At 41.0% G+C, this 12347-nt stretch overlaps 1 protein-coding gene across 2 annotated transcripts in view; it reads left to right on the forward strand.

The window, feature by feature from the left end:
• Positions 1–11581, forward strand: part of ttc13 (tetratricopeptide repeat domain 13) — a 65065-nt gene extending 53484 nt beyond the window's left edge. For both annotated transcript variants that reach the window (XM_068045432.1, XM_068045433.1), the window contains exons 22-23: positions 7623–7702; positions 9984–11581. In XM_068045432.1, coding sequence (XP_067901533.1) covers positions 7623–7702; positions 9984–10098 — 195 coding nt within the window. In that variant the 3' untranslated portion in view covers positions 10099–11581. The remainder of the gene's footprint in view (positions 1–7622; positions 7703–9983) is intronic.
• The last annotated feature ends 766 nt before the right edge of the window (positions 11582–12347 follow it).

Consider the following 12347-nt stretch of genomic DNA (forward strand, 5'->3'; position numbering starts at 1 on the left):
ATAGGTTGTGGATTTATCCATAGCTTAATTCAAAATGTGTATAATGTATATTTTCTTTATTGTCTAGTTAAAAATAAGTTTTAAAAAATACATCTCCCAAGATAGAACACCTTCTTGTCTCACATTGCTCACTTAACATTCCAATTTGACAATTGATTCAGTGGCTGAAATAGTAACAACTACCCGTGGGCTGCTTTCTCATTAATTTTCATCATTCATGACCTCAGTGACCTGACAGGGCACCTTTCAGTGAATGGAGAGAGCAAGTCACTTTTTTTTCCTCACTCGTTTCTCCCTTTCCATCTTGCCCGTCTCCCTCCCCACATGAAAAATACTCCAGTATGGCAAGGAGGCCTCCATACTTGCAGTTGGGTGCTAGCTTGTTTGATAACCGATTTAATGTGCAGGTTCCAAGGTGATCTAGAATCTTGCTTGGGTAATGGGTGGAATAGTCAGTGTTAGGGAGGGAGAACGAGAGAGGAAAAGCCAGGGAAAAATGATCTAAATCCTCAGGAAATGGGAACGGATGTAAATAGTGTCAAAATGAAAATACAGGTGTGGAGTCGTCATTGAGCAGCAAATGTTTAACAAAGATTTTTAGGTGGTGGGATCTGAAAATGATCCCAAACACCAGTCACCATGATCCATGAGACAGGAAGTATAATTTTAGAGATCATAAAGGAGGAGAAACCTGTTGCTACCCCAAGGAGTTGGGATTTCTCAATCCAGCTTTGAAGGGAGAAAGTAGGACAGTGAAAAGAGCACACACAGTCAGGAGTCACAGAGTGGGGAGTTCCAGTTTAGATTTCAAGTATACAGACTTTGTGGGTCATTTGTGATCCTGTCTGGCTGTCCTGACCACAAATCGGCATTCCTGAATTTTTAAAATGGACTGTTGCAACCTTTGGGACTTTTTGGAGTTGTAAGAATTTGGCAAATGTAATATGCCATGTGCTAAATATATTTTGTTTACAATTTTTTAAAGAAAGGTTAGAATTTTACTGGTACCTGACTTAGGAGGCAGGGGGATAAAGCACAAATAGGACACATTCCAAAACAAAACTCCCTTAGCTTGTCTTAGACTTTTAGATACTACAATAATGCATTAAACTTTTTAGAAGTATGTGAATAATACAAAAATGAAAATATTTGCTTGTTTCTTTGGAATATTCATGGTAGTACATAATAAACTAAATTATACACAGCAGTTAACTGAAAAGCTTCACAGGACTTTCAATAACACAAACAATATTTTACTTACATTGCTTAAACTTTTACCATAGAATGCACAGTTGTATTCAATTAGCGCCCCAGCTGAGATTAGCTCGCTGAACACAGACTGAAGATCAAACTTGGGATATTCCAGTATACCTCGATAAAACACAAGGCTGTGTCTGCGTTTATCCACTAGCTTATTGTCAATTTTGGATTTTTCTGTTATGCTCCTGTGAAGTGCCTTGGTAAATGTTGCCACATTAAAGGTGCTATATAACACAAGTTATTATTCAGTTGATAGCTGGGGACAGACAGTCCAGTTAAACATGTCGTGGGTGTTTCTTATTGCCTACTGACAAATGTTTTTCATGTTAGCGTCTTTCTTTTGTGTTCTCAGTCTATTTGAAATTAAGTTTTTTAATATCACTGGAGGTGGATGGGGAGCTAGGGTGAATGAGCATCACTCACTTATTCAGTTGGCAGTGCCTCTTTCTGAAAAGCCAAACTATTGCAAGCAGTGAGGTGATAATTCAACATTGCTGTTTTGCAAGCGAGCCGCATAACAAACACCAGGTCACTATGAACGGTATCTGTATCCATGTTAATTCAGATCCCTGCCACCTGAGGGCTGAGTAGGTCCTGGGTAGTTTTGCCTCATGATGTGAGGTGAGAGTGACTGCCCTTGACATCAAGGCAGCATTTGACCGAGTATGGCATAAGGAGCCCGAGCAAAACTGAAGTCAATGGGAATCAGGGAAAACTCTCCGCTGGTTGGAGTCATACCTAACGCAAAGGAAGATGGTTGTGTTGTTGGAGGTCAATCATCTGAGCTCCAGAACATCACTGCAGGAGTTCCTCAGGGTAGTGTCCTAGGCCCAACCATCTTCAGCTGCTTCATCAATGACCTTCCTTCAGTCATAAGGTCAGAAGTGGGGATGTTCGCTGATGATTGCACAGTGTTCAGCACCATTCGTGACTCCTCAGATACTGAAGCAGTCCGTGTAGAAATGCAGCAAGACCTGGACAATATCCAGGCTTGGGCTGATAGGTGGCGAGTAACATTCGCGCCACACAAGTGCCAGGCAATGACCATCTCCAACAAGAGAGAATCTAACCATCTCCCCTTGACATTCAATGGCATTACCATTGCTGAATCCCCTACTATCAACATCCTAGGGGCTACCATTGACCAGAAACTGAACTGGAGTAGCCATATAAATACTGTGGCTACAAGAGCAGGTCAGAGGCTAGGAATCCTGCGGCGAGTAACTCACCTCCTGACTCCCCAAAGCCTGTCCACCATCTACAAGGCACTAGTCAGGAGTGTGATGGAATACCCTCCACTTGCCTGGCTGGGTGCAGCTCCAACAACACTCAAGAAGCTCGACACCATCCAGGACAAAGCAGCCCGCTTGATTGGCACCCCATCCACAAACATTCACTCCCTCCATCATCGACACACTGTGGCAGCAGTGTGTACCATCTACAAGATGCACTGCAGCAACGCACCAAGGCTCCTTAGACAGCACCTTCCAAACCCGCGACCTCTACCAACTAGAAGGACAAGGGCAGCAAATGCATGGGAACACCACCACCTGCAAGTTCCCCTCCAAGTCACACACCATCCTGACTTGGAACTATATCGCCGTTTCTTCACTGTCGCTGGGTCAAAATCCTGGAACTCCCTTCCTCACAGCGCTGTGGGTGTACCTACCTCCCATGGACTGCAATGGTTCAAGAAGGCAGCTCACCACCACCTTCTCAAGGGCAATTAGGGATGGGCAATAAATGTTGGCCTGGCCAGTGACACCCACACCCCATGAATGAATAAAAAAAAAAAAAATTGCTTTTTACAATGTATTTTTAAAAAAAAGTAGTTGTGTTTAATTACCTTAGTTATTCATAGAATGATTACAACACAAAGAGGTCATTCGGTCCATCGTGTCTGTGCTTGCACTCTGCAAGAGCAACACAGCTAGTCCCACTCACCTTCCCTTTCTCCACAGCCCTGCAAATGTTCTCTCTCCAGCTGCTCATCCAATTTCCATTTGAAATCTGCTTTCACCACCCTCTCAGGCAGTACATAAGAAATAGGAGCAAGAGTATACCATACATCCGTCGAGCCTGCGCCGCCATTCAATATGATGATTTTTCTTTTGACTGATCTTGGGCTTCAACCGCGCTTTCCCACCCACTCCCCATATCCCTTAATTCCCTGAGAGACCAAAAATCTGACTATCTCGGCTTTAAATATATTAAATGATGGAGCATCCACAACCCTCTGTGGTAGAGAATGCCAAAGATTCACAACTCTTTGAGTGAAGAAATGTCTCCTCATCTCAGTCCTAAATGATCGGCCCCTTATCCTGAAACTCTGCCTCCTTGTTGTAGATTCTGCAGCCAGGGAAAACAATGTTTCCATATCTGTCAAGCCCCTTCATGATCTTGAATGTTTCAATGAGATCACCTCCCATTCTTCTAAATTCCACAGAATATAGACCCAATTTACTCCTCTTATCACAGGACAACCCTCTCATCCCAGGGCCCAATCTAGTAAACCTTTACTGTACCGCCTCCAATGCAAGTTTATCCTTCCTTCAATATGGAGACCAAAATTGCACACAGTATTCCAGGTGTGGTCTCACCAAAGCTGTACAATTGTAGCAAGACTTTATTCTTGTACTCCAATCCCCTTGCAATAAAGGCAAACGTACCATTTGCTTTCCTAATTACTTGCTGTGCCTGCATGCTAACTCTTGTGTTCCTTGTCTGAGCACATAGAAGTCTCTCTGAACATTTACAAGTTTCACAGCTTTAAAAAAAAAAATTCTCCTTTTCTATTCCTACTACCAAAGTGAATAATCTCACACTTCCCCACATTATACTCCATCTGCCCCCTTGTTGCACACTCACTTAACCTGTCTATATCTCTTTGCAGATTGTCTGTGTCTTATTCACAGCTTACATTTCCATCCAGCTTTGTATCATTAGCAAACTTGGATACATTACTCTCTGTCTCTTTGTTTAAGTAATTCATATAGATTGTAACTAGCTGAGGCCCCAGCATTGATCCTTGCAGCACTTCACTTGGTCACAGCCTGCCAACTTGAAAATGCCCCATTTATTCCTACTGTCTGCTTCCTGTCTGTCAACCATTCTCTATTCATTCTAATATATCACCCCCAACTCCATGAGCCCTTCTCTTGTGTATTAACATTTTGTGTGGCACCTCATTGTATGCCTTTTGGAAAACCAAGTATACTACATCTTCTGGTTTCCGTTTATCTATCGTATTAGTTACAGCCTCAAAAAACTCTAATAAATTTGTCAGAGGGTTTACTTTTGGTAAAATCATGTTGGCTTGCTCTAATCATCTAACCTTTTCTAAGTGGATTGTTAGGACTTCCTTAATAATAGATTCCAGCATTTTCCCAACAACTGATGTCAGACTAACTGGCCTGTAGTTCCCTGTTTTCTCTCTCCCTCCTTTCTTGAAAGCAGTGTTACATTTGCTAACTTCCAATCTGTTGGGACCATTCCAGAATCTAGGAATTTTGGAAAATCATAGTGCATCTGCTATCTCTTTCAGAACCCTTGGATGTAGGCCATCAGGTCCTGGGAATTTGTCAGATTTTAGTCCCTTATTTTTTTCCAGTACTTTTTTTCTGCTGATTAATTACTTTAATTTCCTCAATCATCTTAGCACCAAGGTTACCCTTTATTTCTGGTATGTAACTTGTGTCTGTCTTCAGAATAGAAGACACAAAATATTTGTTCGGTGTTTCTACCATTTCCTCACTCCCCATAATTTCTCCTATCTCTGCTTCGAAGGGACCAATGTTTATTTTAGCTACTCTCTTCCTTTTTATATACTTACAAAAGCTCTTACAATCTGTTTTTTCCCCTTTTTATCAACTTTGTGGTGTCCCTTTGCTGGTTTCTAAAACATTCCCAATCCTCAGACTTATTACTCTCTAATTTTAATCTAATACCATTCTTAACCTCCTTAGTAAGCCATCGATGGATCTTTCACATTGTTTTTGTTTTTCAATGACATGTATTTTTGTTGAACAATTTGATTTGTTTCTTTAAATGTTTCCCACTGTTTATTGACTGCCATACCATTAAGTCTATTTACCCAATCAACCTTGGTCAGCTCTCCCCTCATACCAATGTAATTAGCTTTGTTTAAATTTGAGGTTCTTGTTTGTGATTGGATTATGTCATTTTCATATTTAGTATGGAATTCAATTGTATTATCATTATTTGGCAGTTGATTTTACTGTAACATTACTAATTAACCCTGCCTCATTGCACAATACTAGATCTAAAATAGCTCTATCCCTAGTTTGTTCCACAACGTATTGCTCCATGAAACTGTCACAAAAACATTCTACAAACTCATCTTCCAGACCCTCTTTGCTAATTTGATTGTTACATTGCCTTTGTTACAAGCTCCAATAACTTCTTGTTTAATGTTCTGTCGAACAGTATAACTACTGTTGGGAGCCCTACAAATTATTCCCACCAGCATTTTCTGACATAGCTATTCCTGATCTCCAACCATACTGATTCTACTTCCTGATTTTCTGAGCTAAGATCCTTTCTCACTAATGACCTTATATCATCCTTTATTATCAGGGCTACCCCATATCCTTTTCCATTCTGCCTGACATTTCAAAATATTCTGTATCCCAGAATATTTATTTCCCAACCTTGGTCACATTGTAACCATGTCTCTGCAGTGGCGATTAGATCTGAACCATTTGTCTCTATTTGTGCCACTAGTTTATCTACCTTATTGCAGATGCTATGCACATTCAGGTAATGTGACTTCAATTGTATTTTTTTTTATTCCTATTCTCTGCATAGACCTTTAGTCTCTGATGCACTGTTACTGTTAAACTCTCTGTATCTTCCTGCCTCACGCAACTTGTCTTTACCCACATCTATTAACTTTTCTATTGCCTCAACTTTTATCTTTGGATTTCTAAATCTCCTTTCACCCGAACCCTCCAGCCACTCTGTTGGTTTAAAGCCATTTTTCCCTATTTTGACCATATTTGCTGGTGCGCTCTTAGGTTTGTGTGTTCTGCCCCTTGCTGTCACACTCTGGTTACCACTACCCTTATTGCTACCCTGCACCATTGCCTTGTCCTTTCTCTTTAACTTTCCAAATCTCCCCTCACGTGAACCCTTCACACTATTTAGTTTAAAGTCCCCTCTACAGCCCTAATTATATGACTTTCCAGGACACTGGTCCAAGCTCTGTTCAGCTGTATCCCAACGATACAGCTCCCTCTTTCTCCAGTACTGGTGCCAGTGCCCCATGAATTCAAACCCACTTCTCGCACACCAATCTTTGAGTCACAGAGTCAACTCTCTGATCTTATTTACCTATGCCAATTTACTCCTGGCTCAGGTAGTAATCCAGAGATTATTACCTTTGTGGTTCTGCTGTTTAATTTAGTTCCTAGCTGCTCATTCTCCCTCAGCAGAACCTCTTTTAGTCCTACCTATGTCAGGGACTGCAGCGGTTCAAGAAGGCAGCTCACCACTACCTTCTCGAGGGAAATTAGGGATGGGCAATAAATGCTGGCCTGGCCAGCGACACCCACATCCCATGAATGAATTAAAAAAAAATTTGTACTCACGTGCACTACGACAACTGAATCCTTCCCCTCCCACTCCAAGTTCCTCTCCAGCCCCAAGGAGATATCCTTAACTCTGGCACTGGGCAGGCAACACAGGACTTGCACTCTTGGCTGCAGGGAACTGTATCTATCCCCCTAACGATACTGTCCCCCTACAACTACTACATTCCTTTTTACTTCCCCCCACTTGAATGGCCCCCTCACTACAGTTTTATGGTCGGTTTGCTAATCCTCCCTGCAATTCCAGCTGTCTATGCAAGCTGCAAGAACCTCTAACCTGTTGGACAAGTGTAAGGGCTGAGGCTCCTCCATTGCTACCTTCTGGGTAGCATAACTGCCTCACTCACAGTCACACCTTCCTGGCTCTGACAAGACCAAATCAGATTCTAACCACTCACTGCGTTAAAACGTTTTTCCTCATGTTGCCTCTGGTTCTTTTAAAGCAGGTGTGTCCAATATTTTGACCTCGCGGACTACTTGGGTGGATAACATGGAGCTTGGAGTGCCAAGTATCAAGATGCAGTGTGTCCACTTATGTGTATTTATCTCTAGCAGTAGTTACTGACAAATCTAAATGTTCTATTGTAGGATTTGTTCAACAGCAAGGTACTAGCGCTAAGAACAGCCTCTTCTCAAACTTCACAAAATTCAGTGAGAAATACAGAAGCAAATCAAAACTTTAGTTGCCAGAGCTTCGTAATTTTAAAAAAAATTTTTAGCTCAGTATTTTAATCACTCTTTCATCATTTTCAGTTAGTAGATTTTGAAGCTATGACCACACCAAGCCCAGAAGCATTCAGTAAAATAGGAAAAAGCTGGATGAATTTGAAAAGGTAAGAAATTTAGGAATAAATTAGTAATGCTTTTAGATTCTTCATTTTAATGACAATGGGAGGACCATCAAAATTAATCAAGTCTCTGCACCTTATACAAAGTCTATTAGCATTTGCAACCAATTAGAATCATGTAATGGTTACAGCACAGAAGAAAGCCATTGGGCCTGTTTTGTCCATGTCGGCTCTCTGAAAGAGCAACACAGCTCGTCCCACTCTCTCATCATTTACCTGTAGCCCTGAAATTTTTCTCTTCAGATAATTATTCAGTACACTTTTCAAAGTCTCACAGGAATCTGTCTCCACCACACTCTCAGGCAGTGCATTCCAAGTCCCAATCACTCACTGCGCAAAAAAGGTTTTTCCTCATGTCACCTTTGGTTCTTTTGCCAATCACCTTAAATCGGTGTTCTCTGGTTCTCGACCCTTTTGCTAGTTGGAACCATTTCTCCCTAACTACTTGTGATTTTAAACCCCTCTATCACATATCCTTTTAACCTTCCCTAAGGAAAACAGCCCCAGCTTCTCCAATCTATCCTCGTAACTGGAGTCCCTCATCCCTGGAACCATTCTCTTAAATCTTTCCTGCATCCTCTCTAATGCTTTCACATCCTTGCTCAAGTTTGGTGTCCAGAATTGGACACAATACTCCAGTTGAGGCTGAATCAGTGTTTTATGCAGGTTTATCATAACTTCCTTGTTTGGTATTCTGTGCCCCTATTTATAAAGCCCAGGATCCCGTATGCCTTATTAACTGCTTTTTCAACCTGTCCTGTGACCGTCTATGATTTGTGCACCTACACACCCAAGTCCCTTTGCTCCTGCACCCCGTTTAGAATTGAACCCTTTAATTTATATTGCCTCACCTCGTTCTTCCTACCAAAATGACAGGAGCATTGTAAAACAAAACACAACACTGAACCACATAAGGGGATGAGCTCATCGTGGGGTCAAATATGACACCAATGTTGTGAATAGATTGGTTTAGTCTCAGAATGTTGCTCGGGAATGGAGTTTGGAGTGGGGACTGAAAACAATGGCTTCAATCTTCTCAATATTCAATTGGAGGAAATTTCTGCTCATCCAGTGCTATAGTCAGATGAGCAGTCTGATAATTTAGCAACAGTGGAGGAATTGAGACGTGGTGGTGGTAGTGAGGTAGAGCTGGGTGTTGTCAGTGTATGTGTGAAAACTAATGCTGTGGTTTTGGATGATGTAGCATATAGATGAAAAATAGGGGGCCAAGGACAAATCTTTGGAGGATACCAGAAGTAATGGTGTGGGAGCAAGAGGAGAAGCTGTTGCAACTAATACTCTGGCTATGATTAGATAGATAAGAATGGAACCAGGTGAGAGCAATTCCACCCAGCTGGATGACAGTGGAGAGGTGTTGGAGGAGGATGGTGTGATCAACCATGTCAAAGGCTGCAGACAGGTCAAGAAGGACAAGAAAGGATAGTTTACTTTTGTCAGAGTCACATAGTATATCACTTGTTACTTTGATGAGAGCCTTTTGTGATACTGTGGCAGGGGCGGAAACCTGATTGGAAGGATTTAAACATGGAGTCCCTGGAAAGATGGTCATGGAATTTGGGAGGCGACAACATGTTCAAGGACTTTGGAGAGGAAAGGGAGGTTGTTTGCAAGGACACAGGGCTCAAGGGTTAGCTTTTTGAGGAGAAGGGTGATGACTGCAGATTTAAGAGAGGGACCTGAAGAGAGAGAACTGTTAACGGTATCGGCTAACATAGGGACCAGGAGGGGAAGTTGGGCGGTCAGTTTATTGGGAATCGGAGATGGGTCTCATGGACAAGATGAGCTCAGAGAGGGCACGAAGGGAGATTGGAGAAAAAACAGAAAAAGATGTGGGTTCGGGGGCAGGGGGGAGCTTTAGAGGAAGTTTGGCCTGGTGGGCTTGTGGAAGAGAGGTATGACAGCTGACTGGATCGTCTCAATCTTAGTGACAAAGAATTCCATGAGCTCCTCACACTTACTGTTGGAGGAAATGGAGAAGAGGGATTTAAGAAGATGGTTTTTAGTAAAGAGGCCAGGGGTTATCTTTGCATTCCAGGATGATCCTGGAACAGTGAGCCGTTATGGCAGACGAGCAAGACCCACTAATGCTTTATGTGGTCCAGCCAGATCTAGCAGTGGGCTGATAAACCAGTTGGCATGGCGTATCCTTTCACATCTGAAGGTTCATGATTGAGTGCTACTGCTTTTATTTAATAAATGAACTGACTGACTGAAGTACATAATGTTATTTATTTCATCCATTTAGCCTACCAGCATCGTACTCCAGTCTTCCAGCTGTATTGGAGACTTTTCCAACTAAAAGAACAATGATAGAAGTGCTTAATACAGACACGTCTTCTCATTGTCCCAAAAACTCATAGGAGCGCTTGAAGACTGAACAAAGTACAGGCTTTCTTTGCTTCATATTAAGTTATTTTTATAATTAAAAAGATATAAAGGAATGAGGTCCTTTTTTGATTTTTGGTACTTTTTGATATTGCTTAATTTAATATTTGGAAGAAAAAAACTTCAGCCTCTTCGTTGGATTTCTTCATGATATAAGGAATGGGTATTGCTTATTCTTTATTAGGATGTTGAAAGGTACTGTACTTAAAGAACGGGTTGCTAATTTATAAACAGACTACTACCTGACTTTACAATATGCGAGTAATTTTATCAATGATCAAAGTGCTGACAGTAACTTACTTTCAGATCAGGTCTTCATAAACTCAGACATATTGGTTAACTAATTCCTGCAACAATGCTGCAGGGTTGTCAAATGTTGTGTTTTCTACATGTAACTCTTCATACTGTGCCCGTCGACATAAATGTTCCCACTAACAGCTGTAAATTTCAGAAGCATTTGAGCTTTTCTGAGTATGGTTTACTGCTTTTTGATGGATCGTCTTCAGCAGACCATCATAAATTGTAGAAGCAATGTGCAGTTTGGATCTGTGACTTGAATTATTTTGAATTTATCCACTTTGGGAGCTCTTGAAGTAATGCAGTTTGGCAAATAGATAGGGGCACAAGAGTTGTATAAGAAACATTGTCAGAGCTTCAAAACTATCACTGCTATGGGGCATCCTAATCCGAAAGTAATTCACTGTCATCCCCCTAAAGTCAAAAGAATTCATTTTGGGTCACAAAAACTCTTAATCCCTTGCCTGGTTGAGGGATATACAGGCACAGACAAAGGCTGAACCTTGTAGCACACATCCATCCAGCTGTGATGCTATAATCTCCCCTGCCTCTTTTAAACTTTGATATTTCAGAAGAAAAGCAGACTGGTGGGCTTTAATGCACATTTTTACTTGCCCTTAAAGTCTTTACTTTTGTGTGAACTGGAAACTGATACAGGTTTACATAGGTAAGTGCAATGTCATCTGTCATGGGATATTTACAACTAAATAATTGCAAGATCCTGAACTTCTATCAACATGTACTTTTTATCAACAAAAAAAATGATTTTACTGGAAAACCTGGTTGCTTGACAGTGGTTGCCTGTACAATTATTTTTGATTTTTTTCAAATTATGTGCTTAATGGAGAGCTGTACTTTGCCCCTTAGAATAAAGTGAACATGTTTCATCTACCATCTTCCAGAACATTTGACCTTCCATTGACTCAATTTCATATCTGGTCCTTTTCACAATGCCACTGTGATTCAGTTTTAAATTTGCACTATATTTTCTTAAACTGTTTTGCAGAAACTTCTAATTACTAACATGCTTTTCTTCTACGTTATGGTAGAACTTTCAGTGGCATTTTGTATGTTTTGTTAACATGAACATTAAATGTCAAGTAATCAAACATTTTGTAAGGGAAATCAATTTTGTCTAATTAAAGATGCTGATCAGTCTCATTGTCGTCTTATGTATTCTCAAAGGTTTAGACCAAAAACAACTGATGGTTAATGAGCTGCCGAAACTACTTATAAAAAAAAAGGCTACAGGAATGGTAGCTGGTTGCATATGTCAAATACAGTCAGCTACTTTTAGGAGTAAGTACTATTCCCACTGGTGGGGGTTGGGGGTAACTTGCTTTCACAACTGCTCTATGAACATGCTTCGAGCAAAATGTTTTGTTTCAGGCATCTTATGCTAAAGGATTTCATCCTCCCTGTATAATGTGATGAGACCCAGGTGTGATTAGGGCATGTTGAGCCCAAAATATGAATATGTTCTGTTTTACCAGTCATCCTTACCTAGACAGTGAGATTAACAATTTCAAGCCGAGTACTAAACAGATAACATAAGGAAGGAGATTGATGCAGATGAGAAAGGTAAATCTAGCTCATTCAATAACCTCCTTCCACATCCTCTTTACCCCACCACTACAGCAGCCATCTGTTAAACGATTCCAAGGTTTTTGCCTCCACTGCTTTGCAGGGAGCGAGGTATTCAAACTCTTGGTCCCCCTAGAGTTGGAACAGGTAGACATATTATAAAAATCTAGAGGCACTGGAGAGGATGCAGAAAAGATTTGCAAGGATGAAACCTTGCTATCACAAATGGAACAGGCTGGGTGTCTTTCTTTCTCTTGTAAGGAGAATGCTGAGGAGTGACCTAATAGAGCTTTTTACTCTATCAAAATCTTACTTTTAGAAATGTACTTACTTGTGGGTAAGA

The sequence above is a fragment of the Heterodontus francisci genome, chromosome 13 (assembly GCF_036365525.1).
Source record: "Heterodontus francisci isolate sHetFra1 chromosome 13, sHetFra1.hap1, whole genome shotgun sequence".
Taxonomy (NCBI): domain Eukaryota; kingdom Metazoa; phylum Chordata; class Chondrichthyes; order Heterodontiformes; family Heterodontidae; genus Heterodontus; species Heterodontus francisci.